The following is an 18,651-nucleotide window of genomic DNA, read 5'->3' on the forward strand; positions in this document are numbered from 1 at the left end:
CACCCCTGTGACACCTGTGTACACATCTTCAAAGACACCTGGTTGTAGTAGGTGGAAGCCATGTACCCGGGGACGTGGCGGGGAGGCTCCCAGTTCAGCCCCAGCCTCCACCAACACCAAAGGCAGCTGAAGTGGGGGTACATGTAGAGCCCCTCCCCAGTGCAGAGAAGCCCCAGAGAAGTTACATGACACACGCACCAGCACCTTGACAGTGCTGAGGCCAATGGTAAAAGGTCAAAAAGTGGGCAGTGGCCCAATTCCTGAGAATCTTCACTTCTTTCCCCAAATAGTCGGAAAAGCCCTTCCACTCATTAAGTCTATGAAGTTACCCAGCCCATACAAACTAATCACCCCATGTTTTGGGGCCTCTCGCTTTCTGAGATGGCCCACACTGTGGAGTGTTTCTCCCATGGTCGTTCTGGCCTTTTGAGGCTGACTGCATTCTATCTATGGAATGTGTTTCTAAATAAATCTACTTCTTACCTATCATTTTTGTATCTCACTGAATTCTTTCTGCGATGAGACATAAAGAACCTGAACTTCGTTAAATCCGGAGACCCGGTGTGTGATCTCAATTAAATGACCATGGGTTGGGACTTACTTGGCAGTCCAGTGGTTAAGACTCCATGCTTTCACTACAGGGGGTGCAGGTTTGATCCCTGGTTGAAGGGATCCCTCGTGCTATGCCATGAAGCCAGAACAATAGAAAAACACCTTGTGTTTGAGTCCCAATATATAGGTTTAGGCTGGGTTTGTAGTCCAGACGTGGGTTCAAGGTGCACCCCAGATGGGACTTGAATATTCTTTGTGTACAAGAATGGCAGGAAACATGTCCTACAGAGATATGCATTAGATTTTCTTCAGTTTCAAGGTGAGCAAAATTTAATCACAAATACTAATTGTAGTATTAAGGAAATCAGTCCTGAATATTCATTGGAAGGACTGATTTTGAAGCTGAAGCTCCAATACTTTGGCCATATGATGCGAAGAACTGACTCACTGGAAAAGACCCTGGTGCTGGGAAAGAGTGAAGGCAGGAGGAGAAGGGGACGACAGAGGATGAGATGGTTGGATGGCATCACTAACTCGATGGACGTGAGTTTGAGCAAGATCCGGGAGATGGTGATGGACAGGGAAGCCTGGTATGCTGCAGTCCATGGAGTCTTAAAGAGTCGGGCACGAACTGAGCGACTGAACTGAAGTGAACGCCAAAATGGATGCTATCTCTTACAATACAAAGATTTACATACAGTATTAATAGTACAGACATCTGGAAGGCCGGCTACTCCACTTCCCAGCGTCTCTCGCGGTGACGCTTTGCCGTTGCCGTGGAGACAGGAGGGCCCCCCCCCCCCCCCCGCGCCACCCCAGTCCGCCCTGCCTGCAGGCAGGCAGAAGCCACGCCTCCCCGAAGTCTCTGCGCGTGCGTCCGCAACGCGCCACGGGCCAATGAGAGCTCACGAGATTGGACTTCCGGCGCCTGGGACTGTCACTTGGCTACCGGTGTCGGGCCACGCCGGTGACGGCCGGAGAGGGCAGGGTCGCGGCCGGCTTGGCTGGAGGGTCTTGTGACCCGAGGCGCGGGCAGCGAGGACGCGCGGGAGGAGACTCGAGGCGCGGGCGGCGGAGCCAGGAGGCCCACGACTCATAGCCGGTCTCAGTTTCCCCGGGTGCCGCTTGGGCTGCCGCCGAGCCGCGCGCTCTCTGGTTTCCACGCAGCCCCGACGCGGCGCCCTTGACGGACGGGGAGAGTGAGGCCCGCGTCTGGGCGCCCGCCCTTTCTGCAGGTTCCAATGGCGGCGGCGGCGGCGCAGCCCGACCAGGAACAGGTGAGTAGCTAGAGCCCGGGCGCCCCACCCCACTTTGCCTCTTCCAGGGACCAGAGCCCCAAGCCGGGGAGGCAGTTCACCTGATGTCTTCCCCTCGCGCTTCGTCCTAGGCCCTGGTGTTCCGGCCGGTTGGGCGTGCACTCGTGGGATCCCCACTTCTTGCAGCTAAGGGGGTGAGGTGTGAGTAGAACTTCCCAGGGGACGTTGCCCCGTGTACAAAAGCTGGGAGGGAAGCCTGAGTGTAGGCGCTTCCGAAACCGAAACTGCGGGACCAGGACAGGGTATGTCCTAAAGGACAGGCCGAGGAATTAAGACTATCCCAGGGCACTGGAGACTGGACATGCTTTAAGTCACGAGGTATTACGTATCCTATCGTTTTCTGGATGGAGGGCAGCAGAGGGGGTGGCGCTGTGCAGGGAGCAGGCTGCGGCCAGAGTCCGGGCAGTGGAGAAGAGAATTCTGTGTAGATACGCTGGTGTAGCAAGTGGGATGTGCGTGAGTGCCCAATGGAAGGACCATTCTAAGGTTTTCCGCGGAGCACCCAACAGGATGCAGGTGTGGGGCCAGGATTTGGGAGCTTGGCCTGAAATCGAAAACCCTTGATTACATCCTTGCCCTGGGACTGTGTCAGTGACAACTATCACTCAGTGGGACAGAGTGGGGGAGGGGGAAGAAGGTGCTGTAGACAAAATTAGGCATTTGAAGGGAAAGTAGGTTTAAGGGGAAATTGGTAAGAGTCTATGGTATCTTAGAGTGGAGGTGTCACATGGACCTGGAATTGTAGCTGTCCAACGACAGTGTCCTGGTGTTCTGAGTGAGGCTGAGCCTGGGAATCAAACGTAGGAGGAGGGGATCTCATGGAGTCAGCCAGGGACATGCATAGATACTTAGGGTTCTAGGGAGATGGAAATGGCTGGCAGTCCTGGGGCTCTTGGGGGAAGTCTGGCAGGTGGCTGAGGGAAAGGAGGCGGCAGCCGAATGAGGAGGAAATAGAGGAGGTCTGACTGTTGGAGGAGGGAAGTGGCTTCTGTGTGCCCGCCAGGTCCTTGGGATCTTGCCTGTGGCGACTGCAGGGGATCAGCCAGCCCTCTGGTTCAAAGAGCAGCCTCGAAATGTTGGGCGAGTTCAGCAGGAGAGGGCGTCCCTGCAGGGATGGGCGTGTCCCGGGGGCTCTGCTGCCATCACTTGCTGTTACTTGTGCAGGAGCAGTGAGGGCACCTTTGGGTGGGTCAGCATTTGCAAAGGCTGGAGAATGGGTGGGCACCAGGGGCTTCCCTTGGGGCTTCCTCATGTAGATGGTCAGGCGGGGTTAAAGAGGCATCTACGGCCTAGATAAGGAAGGCGGAGGGGCTCAACCAGGTCAGGGGCGTTCCACCTGCAGAGACTTGTTGGGGGGGCGGGTAGCAGCTGAGAGACGTGCGCAGAGGTAGCTTTTGGGGCAGAGAGCTGGGTCTTGGGTCACACAGCCGTAGCTTCATTGTGTCCACCTTCCGACTCTGGCAGGGCCTAATGGCCTTTGAGGATGTGGCCGTGCATTTCTCCCAGGAGGAGTGGGGGCTCCTGGATACAGCGCAGAGGGCTCTGTACCGCCGGGTGATGCTGGAGAACTTCGCCCTCCTGGCCTCGCTGGGTAAGTGCTGGGTCCCCACGCGAAGCCAGGCTGGGCTGCCAGCACTAACCTCTCATTGCCTGGCAGCCACGTGCCCACTGGCCAAGCATCCCTGTTAGCTGTGGTGTCTCAGCACTCAGTCCCCTGCTGGTGCTGCCAGCATGGTTTTCCTCACTCGTGGGAGGAGGTGTGACCCTGCCCTGGGGTATGCCCTTGGCCTCCTCATCCTCACAGACGGTGCTATCTGCGTCCCATGAAGCCCCAGCCCCTCCGTCTGCCCCTCACTCGCCCGTCTTCTCCTGCAGGCCTGTCTGTGTCCCGGCCCCGTGTGGTCACGCAGCTGGAGCGCGGCAACGAGCCCTGGGTTCTCAGTGGGGCGGACGTGACCTTGGCCTGGGATGCCCAGAGGAGGCCCCACCACGGTGAGTGGGGCTCGGGGTGTGAGCTGGAGGCCAGTCTTTGAGCTGGCTTCGTACGCCTCCCTTTCCGGACGTGGTCCTTTATGGCTTCCCACCCTCCTGACTGTTCACTTTCAGCCTCTTCTAGAGGCTCCGACTTTGGCCACCCTTTGAAGGTGGCTTCGGGGCCGCCTCCAGGCCATGGGGAGACCTGCCCAGAGTTCCACCCTCGGCCAGTGTGTGTGGCCTCAGACCCTTCCAGTCTTCCCTCGCCACCTCATCCCTGAGGCCATTTATTTATGGGTGCATGGTTTCTTGAGCACTTGGGGTGGCCAGCTCCATTCCAGGCCCTGGGGACACAGTCTTGCCCAGATCACTTGTGGTCTTGCCTTGGTGGGGTCTTACGGGGGAGAGGCAGTCAGTAGGTGCTAGGGCCCAGGCGGTCAGTACCAGAGTTGGTGAGGGAGGAGCAGAGAGGAGAACCCCGGGGTCAGCTCTGCACCTGAAGGTAGTCAGGCCCCTGTCCCCCTCATCCACGCTGGGTCTGGGGTCCCCTCGCCCACCCCCACGGCTCGCCCAGGATGACCCAGTTGTCCACCGTTTCTGTGCCTGCAGGCTCCCCTCCTCTGGTGGAGGACGGTTGTGTTTCTGGAGAAGCCCCATTCCCAGGGGCCTTCGGGGATGGCTCCCCTCTGGCGCCTGCCAGGGTCCTCCCCACCGCGGATGCCTGTGAGCGCGGGAAGATCCCGGAGGGTCGGCGCAGCATCTCCCCTTCCCGGGAGAGGAGACCCACCGGGGTGTCCGTGATCTACTGGGAGAGGCTCCGGCTGGGGCCGGGCAGGGGCGACGCCAGCGTGAGCCTCCGGCTGACCTCTTCTCTGCGGCCGCCACCTGGGGACAAGGCCCTCGCAGAGCACCCCACGCCCAGCCAGCCACCCCGGGTGTCAGAGCGGCGGAAGCCCTGGGCACGCGAGGCCCCCGGGGGAGCCTTCTCGAGTGCTCCCGGGGCTCTAGGAGCGCGAGGGATGGGCCCGGCCTGGCGCGAGCCTCCCGGCTGGGCCGAGCTGAGTGAGGCACTGCAGCCCGGGCCTGGCCTCCTCTCTGGGGAGAAGCCCTTCGAGTGCAGGGCGTGCAGCAAGGTGTTCGTGAAGAGCTCCGACCTGCTCAAGCACCTGCGCACACACACCGGGGAGCGGCCGTACGAGTGCACGCAGTGCGGCAAAGCCTTCAGCCAGACGTCGCACCTGACGCAGCACCAGCGCATCCACAGCGGGGAGACACCCTACAGCTGCCTGGCTTGCGGGCAGGCCTTCCGGCACAGCTCGTCGCTGGTGCGGCACCAGCGCATCCACACGGCCGAGAAGGCCTTCCGATGCGCCGAGTGCGGCAAGGCCTTCAGCCACCGCTCCAACCTCAGCCAGCACCGCAAGATCCATGCGGGCGGCCGGCCCTACGCGTGCGCGCGCTGTGGCCGCAGCTTCTGCCGCAACTCGCACCTCATCCAGCACGAGCGCACGCACACGGGCGAGAAGCCCTTCGCCTGCGCGCTCTGTGGGGCTGCCTTCAGCCAGGGCTCGTCGCTCTTCAAGCACCGGCGCGTGCACACGGGCGAGAAACCCTTCGCCTGCGCGCAGTGCGGCCGCGCCTTCAGCCACAGCTCCAACCTGCGGCAGCACCGGCTGCTGCACACGGGCGAGCGGCCCTTCCGCTGCGCGGACTGCGGCAAGGCCTTCGCCAAGGGCGCCGTTCTGCTCAGCCACCGGCGCATCCACACGGGCGAGAAGCCGTTCGTGTGTGCGCACTGCGGACGCGCCTTCCGCGAGCGCCCGGCCCTCTTCCACCACCAGAGGCTCCACACCGGCGAGAAGCCGGCACGGCGGCCCCGGGCTGGCCCGCGCCCCCCGTCCAGGCCGCCTTCGGGGGCATCGCCCGAGGGCGCGCTGGGGCGGGAAGCCGGGCTCCCCGCCACCTCGGGGCCAGCCACCATCCTGAGAACCACTGAGGCCTGAGGGTGCGGCCCGACCTTCCCCGGCGGGTGGTTGGGCCCTTCCGCGCACACAAGCCCCCTCCTCCGCAGAGGCCTCCACTCTGGAGGAGCTCGGCGCGGGCACTGGGGTTCCTCCTGCACCTGGTGACGAGATCTGCCGCTTGTCGGCCACAGCTCACCCCTCCAGCCTCAAGCGGTCTGGCTGCAGAAAGGACGGGGGAGGCCGGCAGGGTGCTGCCGGTTCACGCGTGTCTTCCCTGTGGTACCACCAGAACGGGAGGTGCTGGAGGGCGTAGAGGTGGTCCGGAGACATTTCCGAGGTTTCCACCCAAACGAGGCTTCGTAGAGAACCGCTGCACCCCCGCTGCCGAGAGATCCCCCACCCCAGGCCTCAGTTCAGCTCAGGCTTCCTGGGAGCGGGCCCGTGGACAGGAGGCCTTGTGGGAGGTGGCTGTTGGCTTTAGAACCAGTGGCTGGGCTCTGAGCCTCAGCTCCCACCTCCGGGGAAGAGAAAACATTGAGGCTGCAGACGGCAATCTGCAATCCCCGCAGGCTCCCGCCAGCTCCGCCTCTGCCTGCGGCGGCTTCTCCTGACAGCGCTGAGGGGCTAGTGTGGCTGGGGTCTCCACTCCCCAGAGGAGGCTGAGGCGCAGAGAGCTCGCCCCTTCACCCCACACTTAGCCTGCCAGCTCGGAAGGTGAAGCCTGCCTGGCTCCCTGCACGAGGCCGACCCTCAGGAGGAGGGGAGTCCTCAGGGAGCTGGGGGGCAAGGTGCAGAGTGCCGGTTCCCTGGCTATGCTTGTTCACTCAGATTGTGGTCCCGGCTTAGCTCCTGTGTCCTGCCCTCCCTAAAGTCAGCGCCATCCGAGCCTCTCCAGCCCCACTGCCCTGACGGAAGGTGACCACAGCAACAGGTTCAGAGGAGGCGGATTGGCCACTTGCTTCTGTGGGATCCAGTGTCCATGTGCCTGCCTGTGCTCCCCTCATGGGGTGGAGGACTTGACACCACCTGAAGCTGTGTGTGGCGCTCTTCTGAGACCCCTTCCCAGGGTGCCACAGCCCACCCGGTAGGGGCACTGAGGCAGACAAATGGGCTGGGGGCCCGGTTGGCTTCTTGTGGCCTTCCACCTGGGGCATCTCCACCCGGGGTCTCATCTCCAGGGAAGTTAACGGTGCATTTATTGGAGGGGAAAAGACTAGAAATTGCGGCTTGGAGGTACGTTTTAAACTCTGCACGGCACTGTGCAGGTCCGAGGCCTCAGCCTCCAGGTCGTGGTTCAGGAGGTTTTGATAAGACAGAGTCCAGAGAGACTCCCTAATAAAGGTTTCTTTTTAGAAACATGAACATAGCTGGCCTGAAGCGGGTTTCATCTCAGCGTGATGCACACGTGTTGTCACACAGCTGCAGGGCCCTGGCTTCAGGCCTGGTCCCTGTGAGGGGCTGCAGGGTAGAGGTGCAGCCTGTCTGTCCCCTGAGCAGTCGGGGACCCGGATGGGGTGGGGCTGCCCCACGCTGCAGCTCTGCTGGGACATGAGCCCTTGTGGGTCCAGACCCTGGAATCTGAGGCTGTGGCCACGTGTGGTGACCCAGAAGGTTGACCCCAGCCCAGTGAGTGCTCCAGCTCCATCACCTCAAGACCTCACATTCTTAGGTTTAAACCTGCCGGCAGGCTGCCGCCCCTGAAACCTCACAAGTCTTTGAAGGAAAGGAGACTTGGGGGTAGGGAGAGGGGTCACACAGGGTCAGGCTCTCCAAGACTCCTCAGAGGCAGGTCCTCTGAGCCAGTGTCCAGCCGTCTTGGGCCCAACCTCTCTGCCCTGGTCCTTGCCTTGGCCTGGCTCTGTCTTGTCTTCCCCTAGGCAGGCCTCCATGAGGGAGCATTGAGCAGGTTATATCAGGGTCTGTTGGTGTGGCTGTGAGATGCAGGCAAACCCCACAGCTTACAGAGCGCTGTGGTAGGAGCCCGTGGGACTCAAGAGCAAAGGAGCCTGTTGCATATCAAACAGGTTCCCAGAGAATCAGTCACATGCAACCTTTGTTGCATCTCAGAAGGAGCTCCTGGAACCTGGTTTCCACCCTGAGCCCTACTGACCCCTCAGGCTAGGCCTGGTGCCCTGTCCAGCCTCCTTCCTGCTTCACTGAGCTTTTCTTGCCATGTGGTTGGCTCCTACTACCCCAGTTCCTCCACCCTCCTCAAGTCCACCCTCCCAGTACCAAGGGGTAGGAACAGCAACCATAAGTATCCCCCTGCCCCCATGTCTTGGCCCCAGAGTTGTCCTCCAAACTTTTGTGGTCATGTTGGGCTGTGTCCTGCCAGGCTGACCCCTCTGCTTAACCCCGAATGTGTTATGACTAAGTTTTTGTGGGTTTTCTAGGTCAAGATGAAGGACTGAACACATGCATCTTACTTGGTCCAGAAACCCACTGAAACCACAGGGAGCGTTTGAAACACTAACCCTTGGGAATTCCCTGGCAGTCCGGTGGTTAGGACTCCAAGCTTCCATTGCTGGGGGCCCAGGGTTCGATCCCTAATTGGGGAACTAGGATCCCACATTCTGCGTGGTGTGGCCAATAAGTAAATAAAACACAAAACCACAAGTAGGATCGTGAAAGAGGAGGCAATGGCATACGAAAGCTAGAAGTGGGTGGAAATCGAGGAGCTAGTACCGATTTAGGGAAAAGCCAAATACTGAGTTGGCGCTGGTGGACGTGCGGGGTGGTCCAACCAGGCTCACGCTGTAGAAATTCAGAAGGCTTGAAAACCAGCAGCTCTCTGGAAGGGTAGACCCAAAATAAACATGACTGAGGGAAATCTCCTGAATAGGCTGTTAGAGCTCCAGCTCTCCCCACATGGTAGATGGTGGAAGAGACCTTTTTTTGCAGGACTCATCTAGCTGAAGGCACGTCTGAGAGTCTGAGGATATAGATTACGGGACAGTTTCCTCATCAGTAGATGAGTGCCTGCTGTCCCTGCACCCCCGCAGGGCGCTCAGTGGTAGTCGAATGACGGACCCCAGCGCCACCCTCGCTGGAGAAATTCCTGGGGAAGGCGGAGAACGCTCATGGGTTAGGCCAGCCTTCCCGGCAGGTCCCTGCTTCCTCCTGGGACCCCGAGAGGCGAGTCTCTGGGAAACTTCCGGCCGCCTGGGAGGGCAGGGCCACGCTCCGGCGGTCGCCTTGGAAATAGCGGGAGGCGGGCCGCTGTGCTCCCGCGGTAACCACGGCGACCGCCGGCGCCCAGAAGGAGGCTGCAGGGAGAGCACCAGGGCGGAGCGCTAGCCTGATTGGCCGAGAGGTCACGCCCCGCCCCGCCTCACCTCTCGGCCAATAGGTGCCGGCCTGCTGTGCGCATGCACAACGTCCGGAGGTCTCGTCCATCTCTGCAGTTGGTGAGTCTTCGGGGGCGGGTGCAAAGGGAGAGCGGCTGCCGGGACGGGGCGGGAGACCCCCGAAGCCCGCGGCGCCGCAGATGCCGCTCGGAGGAACGGGGCGCCCCTCAGTCATGCGAGGCCTCCGAGAAAGAGCACCTGCTCTGAGGCCGCTCCCGTGCTCGCGTGCTGAGGCTCATGGGAAACGTAGTCCGACGGGAGGGGGGCGGGGTCTCGGAGCAGACGTGTGATTCGCCAGGGCTGCGTCGCCGAGGCAACGCGCGAAGGGCAGGCCGACGGGGGCTGCGGAAGGGACGGGGCTTCAAAGCCGACGCGTGATGGGTCAGGGCTGCGTCGCCGGGGCAACGCGCGAGGGGCGGGCCCATGGGAGGGGTGGCCCGCGGAAGGGGGCGGGGCCGCTCACCGCAGTGGCTCGGGGTGGCGGAGTGAGCGCCGGCCGGCGCGGCGCACGGGCCCCTCCCGCCGCCGCCCTATGCGCGTGGGCCCTCCCGCTGCCACCCGACGCGTGCGGAGCGCCCCGCCCCCGAGCCTTCGTCTGGCCCCTCCTCCGTCTGGGGCGCCGTCCCTTCCTCGCGGAGGACCCCCGTCTCCCCTCCGTCTGTGGAAGGCCAGCTCTGGGGGTCGGGCCCTGTCCAACCTGTCGGACAGGCCCCCCCATGTGGACGCGTCTCCCTGCGGACCCTCAGGGCCGGGACACGGTTGTCCGCGGAGCGCCCCATACAGCCCTAGGCTCTGTTTTGCTTGGCTTCCGCCTTTCACAAGTACGGTCCACACGGTGTGAGTCACGCACAGCTGTCTAGTGTCAGCGAGCACGGTGTCTCGGGGTGCACGTCGGCCCCTGCCTCGCCCGTGGCGCAGACCAGCCCCTCGGGGTGCCCCTCTTGAATCAACGTCACCCAGAGATGGAGGGGACGGGTAGCCTGTTCTCACCCTGGCTCCCCCACCCTCGGCTCCTCGGCCTGACCCTGGTAAGCCTGGGGTAATTCCCCTGGCCTTGGGTTCAGCATCATCTAGCTGTTCCCTGGAAGCTCCATCCGACTCCAAGTGGTTCACAAGATTTCCTTCTGCTCTTAGTTCCAGCTCTCGTGACCTTTCCTTCCACTAAACTTTCCCCAGTTCAGCCTCGAGCGTCCCCACACTAGGGTCCTCTCTGTCCAGACATCAGCACCACCACCACCACCCCTGGGCTGGGGCTGTCTGCACGCAGCTGCCTCACCTTGGCTGTGGCCTTGTGGCTGACACTCCGACCCCTCTTTCCTGCAGGTGGCTCCAGGAAGATTCCCCGCACAATGCCATCCCCACTGGGTCCCCCAAATCTGCCTTCTCTGGACCCGGAGGCCATCCCAGAGAATCCTGAGACGGCACGCCAGCGCTTCCGGGGCTTCTGCTACCAGGAGGTGGCTGGTCCCCGGGTGGCTCTGGCCCGGCTGCAGTTTCTGTGCCACCAGTGGTTACAGCCCGAGGCGCACTCCAAGGAGCAGATACTAGACCTGCTGGTGCTGGAGCAGTTCCTGGGGGCGCTGCCCCCTGAGATTCAGGCCTGGGTGCGGGGCCAGCAGCCAGGCAGCCCTGAGGAGGCGGTTATCCTGGTCGAAGACCTGCAGCGTGACCCTGGGCAGCTGCTGGGCTGGGTGAGTGTGGTGGTGGTGGCTTCTCTGAGGGACAGAGTGAAACTAGCACCCCAATGACCCTCCCTCCCCCCTCAGATTACAGCACATGTCCTACAGCAAGCTGTGCTCCCAGCCACGCAGAAGACAGAGGAGTTGGTGGGGGGTGTCCACCCCTCAGGGACAGTGGAGCCCCTCAGGGCAGCCTCTGGGGAGGGGCCAAAGGATGCCCAGATGGAGGGCAATGCCCAGCTCAGCTGCAGCGTGAAGGAGGAGCCTGATGGCTACATGCAGGAGATAGGTGAGGTGCGGGTGCACGAGGGCTGGAGCCCCTTGAGAGTCAAGGTGGGGGAGTCCAGGAGTGGTTGTGCAGAGACTGGGGGCTCCTGGAGTGGGTCTGGCGTCTCCAGCTGGGAGGCGGGCCCCACAAGGACTGGGCCCCCCAGAGGCTGGAGGGAAGGGCTGGCTGCCTACCTGCCGTGTGCCTGGCACACAAAGAGCACACCTCCTGTTGCCAGAGGAGGGCCCAGGCTACAGCACCAATGCCAGCTCCTTGCCTGCACTGGCTCGCAGGGACAGTCCCTGACCCCTGCCTGCCTGGCTTCCTAGCATCCTCCAGCCCCCCACCTCCAGCCCAGTCCCACAAGGAGCACGTCGAACAACAGGAACCGACCTCCGCACCCTTCCAGCCACCCCGGCTTCAGGTGAGCAGCCCCTGGTTGGCGAGTACAGCCCTGCTGCAGGAAGAGGGTGTCCTCAGGGGCTGCTCTCTGTCCTGCCGGATGTCCAGGCTCCTTGGCCAGTGCTTCTTGTCCTCTTTGCTGCCCTGAAGTGGAGTTGGTGTCAGGGTACCCCTGGCAGGGCCTGGGGGACAGAACAGTGCTTGGAAAGAATCTGCTCTCAGGGAACTGGGAACCTGGTTTAGAGTGATGGGAACTGGCAGAGGTAGGTTTCGCACTTACAGACGTGAGACGGAGATTGGCAGGAGTCCTGAGCCGGCACCCGGGGTGAACCCTCATGGGCTTGTGCAGAGGGGACAGGGTCCCCAGTGTGGCAGGAAAGCCTGAGTGCCACCCAGTAGTCTGGCCTCCCTTGCACACCTGAGGTCAGAATAGAGACACTTTTACCAGGAAATGGCCCAGGGCCTTCATCCAAGGCCAGTCAGCCCTCAGCTGCAACCAACTGGGCGTGGAAGCCCCTGTCACTGGAGGGCTTGGGTCCTGAGTGCAGGCAGCAGGGTCTTGTCCTTTCCCAGTGACACTGTTCCTAACCCTCTCTGCACTGAGAAGCTCGCAAGGACCCAGCCGCAGCCTGAAGGCCTGGTTGCATCATCCACAGCCGGCCCAGCTGTGCCCGGAGGTGCGAGGCTGTGCCTGCCCTCTGGCGCCCCAGCCTCCCTGCAAGTTTGCTGAGGTGCTGGGCACTTTCCCTGAGGATCTCTATTACCCTTGAAACCAGAGGCAGGGGAGAGGTGGTTGGGGTCCTCGCCATTCCCTGGCCTTTTGCTCCACGCAGCACACGCAGTCCCAGGGCCATCCAGGTGTCCTCAGCTTCCTTCTTTGCGGCCAGAACCAGGGGTGGGGCAGCTGAGGGTGACTGGTGAGCCAAGAGGCAGCTCCCTTCCCGGGCCTACATCTTCAGTGCTCACTGGTTCCCATCTCAGCAGGTGAGGCTCTGGTAACCTGCCACCCCTCAGGGGACGAGCAGGGCTCTGGCCAGGATCGGCCTGGTGGGTGCAGGGTAGATAGTTATGTGGGTGATGGGTTGTGTCCCTGCAGGAGTGGGGGCTCCTGGAACCATCCCAGAAGGAGCTGTACTGGGACGCGATGCTGGAGAAGTACGGCACGGTGGTCTCCCTGGGTGAGGCCCCCTCTCCTTGTCCGGGCCCTTGGGCGCACCTTGCCTCCCAGCGCTTCCCAAGGGCTGCCCCCCCGCCCCCGGCCCTTCATTCGTGCGAACCCCTCACCTGATGGGCCCCCCACCTCAAGCAGGGTTGCCGCACCCCCTGCCTGAGTCCCGCGCGGAGTCTCAGCCGGAGGTGCTGAGCACCGGATCCGAGGGGCGGAGACGCCTCCGCCCGGGTGAGTGGCCTCTCAAGGTCCCTCGGTGGGGGTTGGGGTGCAGGTGCGGGTGGGGCAGGGGCGGGGGTGGAGAATGGGGGCGGGCGGGGTGCCCAGGAGGCCTCGGCTGGACAGTGCTGGGGCCCCAGGTGACCTGGCCTCCTTCACTCCCCAGGAGATGAGAGCGAGGGCCGGCCCGGTGGCCCCGAGGCCCCGCCACCACCGCCGCCGCCGAGGAGCAAGCCCTACACGTGCACTCAGTGCGGCGGCGCCTTCGACTGGAAGTCGGTGTTCGTCATCCACCGCCGCGCGCATGCCGGCGGCCCGTGCACGGAGAAGCCACCGGCCGGCCCGCCCCAACGCGCGCTCCCGGGCCCGCGCGGCTACGCCTGTGAGGAGTGCGGCCACAGCTTCAGCTGGAAGTCGCAGCTGGTCATCCACCGCAAGGGCCATGCCGGCCAGCGGCGCCACCTCTGTGCTGACTGCGGCCACAGCTTCGACTGGAAGTCCCAGCTGGTCATCCACCGCAAGAGTCACCGGCCCGAGGCCCCTTGAGCGTGGGAAGGGCGGTCTCCCGTCCCTGCGCCAGCAAGGCCTGGAGACCTGGAGGCCGCCCAGGACCCTGGAGCAGGTCAGAGTCCCAGGGGATCCCTCGCCCCCCCTCAGTCTCTCCCCGGAGTCAGTGCTCCCCGTCTCCTGCCTCCCCCACCCCAGCTTTCTGAGAGACCTGGGCTCCAGGCCTCCGCCAGCCCAGCGCAGCCAGGGGACTTGGAAGCTCCCACCGGTGACCTAGTGCAGGCTCGTCTGACCTCTGGGACCACTTGGCTTGGTGACCAGGCCCCTCCCACTCCTCCTGCAGAAGCTGGGCCTGAGGTTTGAGTGTGGACGGGCCAGGAACCCCAGGAGAGCACGGCCTGCTTCCGTCAGCAGCCAGCTGCAAAGTTGAAGTTTATCCGCTGTGCGTTTTAGAGTTTTAACAGATTCCAGTTTTAAACTGGAGACGTTTCTGCAGAAGAATCCTGGTGTATGGTCTCTGCTGATCGGATCAGAGCAACTGCCCTCCCGCCTAGCCCCTGGAGCTGCCGAGCAGCCGGCCCCCGAGCCGGGCCAGCGTCCAGCCCACCTGCTCCTTGGCCGCACACCCAACTGCTGGCATTGTTGTCCCCGCCTGAGTGGACGTGAAGGGAATTTCTCTCCAAGGATTTCTGGACAAGGATGGGCTCCGAGAACAGATGTCACTTAGGCCTGTAGGCCGGCGGCTCAGGGCTGTGTCCCCACAGCCTGCACAGTGGGTCACCCCTGGCGGCCCATCTGGGTCCTGGGCAGTCGTTCAGGTCTCAGCCAGCATTCTGTGGTACTTTCCTACTGCTGCGATGGCTTAACACAACACGTGTGTCCTCTTGGGACTCTGGATTGGGTCTCCCTGGGCCCAGTCACGGTGTCAGCAGGGCTGGTTCCCCCTGAAGTCTCTAAGGGGGAATCCACTGCAAGAGTTTTTCTGACGTGTAGAGGCCGCTGCACCCCTTGGTTGGTGGCTCTTCACTCCATCTGCAATGCTCGCTGTGGACGGTGCGGTCCCACGCTGCCTCCTCCTCGTCAGGCCCTCGGGGCTGCGTCCAGAGTCCCCAGTAACCGTGGTGGTCCTAGTCTCAGGACTGCACGGCTTCCACGTCCACCCACCCTCCTGCTCTCATCTGCACAAGCCCTTTGCATGTGAGGTGACATTCAAGGCTCCAGGGGTTAGGACGTGGACGTCTTGGGGGCTGTTACTCGGTGCGCTTCGGTCTCCATTCTGCTCTAAAACGAGCATTTTGTGGGAGGTGATTTCAGGGAAACACGTGCGCCCAAGAATTGAGCCCCCTGCAGCCTTGGGCACATGCAGGGGTTGCAGGAGGGTGTTGAGTGCTGCAGTAACCATCGTTACTGGGCAAGGTGGAGGACACCTGGACGGGGGTTGGGGGGCTTACTGCAGCCTGAAACCGGGAGGGAGAAGCCTTCATCCCAGGGACCCACCTCCTCCATGCCCAATCCTCCATGCCCCCCAAATGCCCAGGGACCTTTGAGCTGTTGACCATACTCAGGCCGGGGGAAGTACAGCCAGCCTGCAGGTGGAACTGGGCACCGGTGATCTCGTTACCGCATCCAAGCTTGTGTTGCTTGGTGCATGACAGGCTGATGAACTGAGAGCCTGAGTGGTTAGGGCAAGGAGTAGTGCGTGTATTCAAAAAGCCAGCAAACTGAGACGGTAGGAGACTTGTGCCCCAAAGAACCATCTCATCTGAGTTAAAATCCAGGCTGCTCTTACACTGAGAGGTGATGGAGTCAGGTGAAACATTTCCTGCTTCAGAGGGGATGTGTTCATTTCCTCCTTCCTGTAGACACTCACAGGTGGTGTGGTCAGGAGGTCTCCTGTGAGCTAAACAAAGGAATTCTAGCTTAAATGCTCACTACCTGTGAGTCAGGGCTCCCAGAGGCGGGCTATTATGTATAATTTAAGCTTAGAAGCAGCATTCTTAGTGACTAAGCAGCATCACTTAGTGACTTAGTGATGGACTCAGGTGACAGAATTCAAAGGTTCTTCCTCATTATAACACAGTCTGGCTGGCAGCCAGAGGTGAGGTCTGAGCTGGGGTCACAGAGGAAGGTGCCGGGCAGGGCCCAGCCGCACACAGGTAGTGAGGGGTGGGCGGGGGCAGGCAGGCAGCCTTCCTGGGAGATTTTCCATGTTTAAAAGTAGTTTCTGTTTACTTAGGAAAGTCTGAAATGTACCAGAGGACAAAGGTCACAAAAGTGGTCCTGGATGGCACTGTTTTTCTCCGTGTTCAAACGGGGTGGGGTTTTACAGCGGGCGAGGCCCCAGCGTGTTGTTCTGAGCCCTGCTCTTCCCGCCCACCTCCCTGTGTTGCTAAAAATGGGACGTGTCATGATGCCTAGGTGGCGATTCCACTTCCTGGGTTTCCACCAGGCCCCGGCAGTTCCCTGTCTGCCTCTCCCTCACAGCTCTCCGTGCCCTGAGGACACACCTGAGCAGACCCTCGGGGGGCAACCTGCGTGTTTCCTCAAAACAGACTCCCACAGAGTGGGAGTGGCAAGTTTTCTCGAGCGTGGGATTTCTGTTCTTATTTTCTTTTTCTAATTGTTTTAAGAAACAAAACAGATTGCAGTTCTGAGGTCAGGAGGCAGGCATAAGTCTCACTGCGCTAAAGTCCAGGTCCTGCAGGCCTGCTTTCCTTCTCTGATCTCTGGGAGAACCATCGCTATACTTTTCCACCCTAGAGGAGGCCTGTGTGCCACGCTCACCGCCCTTCCCCAAACCTTCTAGGCTGGCAGTGGCCACTCAGTGCTCAAGGGGGCTCGCCCGACACTCTCCTCTGCCCTCCTTTTCCACCTCTGAGGACCCTCGTGATGACGCTGGGCCCACCTGCATCATCTCGAACAGTCCCCCTGTCTCACGATCAGCTGGTGGGGTAAGGGGTTTTTAAATTCTCCGCGGACTCATCAGCGTCTTCCGGACACATGGCCCCCGCCCGCCTTCCCGGGAAGGAAAGGCTTCCAGCGGCAGAGGCCCCAGAACGTCGTGGACTTGCTTTTCCAACCTTCCTTTTCCATCCTTCGGGCGAAGCCCACGAGCTCTGCGTCTCTGCGGACAGCAGGCAGGCTCCGCCCCACCCACGTGCTCGGGTGTGCCTGTTGCCCTGTTGGCGCGGCCTCGCGCATCACGGGGTCACATCCGTCACTGTTTTCCATCGGCTTTAGACCGCTTGCCCCAGCCAGCTCCCGCAGCACGGTCACCCTGCCTCTTGCCGTTGTAACTGAGCCAAGCCTCCTCGGCCAGCCTCCCGGGCACCCCGCACCCCAGCATCGCCCGGGCTGCCTCTGGGCCAAGACCGTGGGCGGCGTCGGCGTCTTCCCGCCTGGTCCCAGTTGCTCGCTTCCCACCCCGTCTCATCTGGTCCTCGAGGCCACCGAGAGCCTCTGTCCTCAGCTGGGCCTCCCTCCAGCTCCGTCTCTTTCCTCTGCCGTTGCTCCCGAATTAAGCCTGCTGGAGGCGACCTAGTGGTTGGCCGAACCGCAATCTGACGCGGGTCTATCTGACATCTGCACCAGCGGGTGTAGGAAGGAGGCTAAAAGTAAGGCCTGATTCTGTTGCCTCCGTAACACCAGAAACCAGGAGAGCCTCAAAGGGCAATTAGCAAATCCCCTTCCCTTGCTCCCCATGCTGTTCCTGGTAAGATCCCCGAGTCAAACAGCTCCCTGGGTGCTGTTTCCCCCCCAGAGTGACTGATTCCCCCTCAAAGCCGGCAGTCACCCCAATGAGCCAGTCACACCCTCAGCAGGAGTCAGGGCCCCCCTAGCCTCTCCTGACTACAAAGCCTACCCCCCCCTGGTCCGGTGGGCACGTGACCCTGCGTGGTGGGAGGTGCTCACCTCCACGTGTTGTGTGTTCAGCCATCTTGGTAGCTCTAGGGCTGGTTGAGCAGGAGATGGTTACAACGCTGGGCCCAGGAGCAGGCTGCCTGCCCCTGCACTCGATGAAGATGCACCAGAGGCAGGTAGGGTACCGCACCCCAGAGCTGCTGAGCAAGGCTGGGGCGGGCGGGGAGAGTGGGGCAGGAGAGCAGGACGCTGGCCTGGGTCACGACTTTGAAGGGACGCCACAAACTCAGCCAGCAAAGTAGGTAAAGGCTTAATATTCTAAAAAATAAAAATGCACACATCGTAAAATGTTAAATTGCAGTGTTGAGATTTCTTAGCAGCTTTATGGAGACAGCCATATGCCATGCAATTCACTCCTTGCAGGTATACGATGCAGTGGTTTTTAGTGTACTCTCAGAGCTGTGTCTCAGTCATCACAGGTTTAGAAAAATTTCTCATTACACAAAGCATGCACCCCTATTGGCAGTCCCCCAAGTCGTCTTCCCCCTGCCCCTGGCAATCACCGGTCTCTTTTCTGTCTCTGGATCTATCAGAGCTGCTTTTTTTTTTTTTTGCTGCCGATAATAATACGCCATTTACACATTTAGCACATTTGTTTTATCCATTCCTAAGTTCTCTGGGCACTGGGTTGTTTGCAGGCTTGGGGACTGGGAATAATGCAGCTATGAACATTGATGTGCAAGAGTTGGTGTGGATATATGTGTTTATCTCAGTTCAGTTCAGTCGCTCAGTCGTGTCAGACTCTTTGTGACCCCATGAATCGCAGCACGCCAGGCCTCCCTGTCCATCACCAATTCCCAGAGTTCACTCAGACTCACGTCCATCGAGTCAGTGATGCCATCTAGCCATCTCATCCTCTGTCGTCCCCTTCTCCTCCTGCCCCCAGTCCCTCCCAGCATCAGAGTCTTTTCCAATAAGTCAACTCTTCTCATGAAGTGGCCAAAGTACTGGAGTTTCAGCTTTAGCATCATTCCTTCCAAAGAAATCCCAGGGCTGATCTCCTTCAGAATGGACTGGTTGGATCTCCTTGCAGGCCAAGAGACTCTCAAGAGTCTTCTCCAACACCACAGTTCCAAAGCATCTATTCTTCGGCACTCAGCCATCTTCACAGTCCAACTCTCACATCCATACATGACCACAGGAAAAACCATAGCCTTGACTAGACAAACCTTTGTTGGCAAAGTAATGTCTCTGCTTTTCAATATGCTATCTAGGTTGGTCATAACTTTCCTTCCAAGGAGTAAGCGTCTTTTAATTTCATGGCTGCAATCACCATCTGCAGTGATTGTGGAGCTCCCCAAAATAAAGTCTGACACTGTTTCCACTGTTTCCCC

The 18,651-nt window shown here is 60.8% G+C and overlaps 2 protein-coding genes across 19 annotated transcripts; both read left to right on the top strand.

The window, feature by feature from the left end:
* Positions 1-1,452: 1,452 nt before the first annotated feature.
* On the top strand, positions 1,453-7,168 carry ZNF324 (zinc finger protein 324). 5 transcript variants are annotated; one of them, XM_086355022.1, is made up of 5 exons: positions 1,453-1,829; positions 1,940-2,002; positions 3,333-3,459; positions 3,744-3,860; positions 4,452-7,168. In XM_086355022.1, the coding sequence occupies exons 1-5, from the start codon at positions 1,794-1,796 to the stop codon at positions 5,843-5,845; spliced, it is 1,737 nt and encodes a 578-aa protein (XP_086211148.1). In that variant the 5' UTR covers positions 1,453-1,793; the 3' UTR covers positions 5,846-7,168. The 5 variants fall into 5 exon arrangements, with proteins under 5 accessions (XP_086211148.1, XP_086211149.1, XP_086211150.1 ...); XM_086355024.1 differs by having other exon boundaries at positions 1,464-1,829; positions 1,940-2,009; XM_086355025.1 differs by having other exon boundaries at positions 1,669-1,829; positions 1,940-2,110.
* Positions 7,169-9,143: 1,975 nt separating this feature from the next.
* Positions 9,144-15,670, top strand: ZNF446 (zinc finger protein 446). 14 transcript variants are annotated; one of them, XR_015146633.1, is made up of 8 exons: positions 9,144-9,213; positions 10,477-10,844; positions 10,920-11,121; positions 11,430-11,524; positions 12,599-12,680; positions 12,809-12,901; positions 13,056-13,511; positions 13,740-15,670. XR_015146633.1 is itself a non-coding variant. In XM_086355061.1 (7 exons), exons 2-7 carry the CDS (start codon positions 10,503-10,505, stop codon positions 13,433-13,435), a joined length of 1,194 nt encoding a protein of 397 aa, XP_086211187.1. In that variant the 5' UTR covers positions 9,144-9,213; positions 10,477-10,502; the 3' UTR covers positions 13,436-15,670. The 14 variants fall into 14 exon arrangements, 10 of the variants coding, with proteins under 10 accessions (XP_086211187.1, XP_086211190.1, XP_086211184.1 ...); XR_015146634.1 differs by having other exon boundaries at positions 12,812-12,901; XR_015146632.1 differs by having other exon boundaries at positions 9,207-9,534; positions 12,812-12,901.
* Positions 15,671-18,651: the final 2,981 nt, after the last annotated feature.

Source organism: Bos grunniens, chromosome 18, assembly GCF_055505025.1.
Source record: "Bos grunniens cultivar Pamir isolate PY7600 chromosome 18, Bosgru_T2T1.0, whole genome shotgun sequence".
NCBI lineage: Eukaryota > Metazoa > Chordata > Mammalia > Artiodactyla > Bovidae > Bos > Bos grunniens.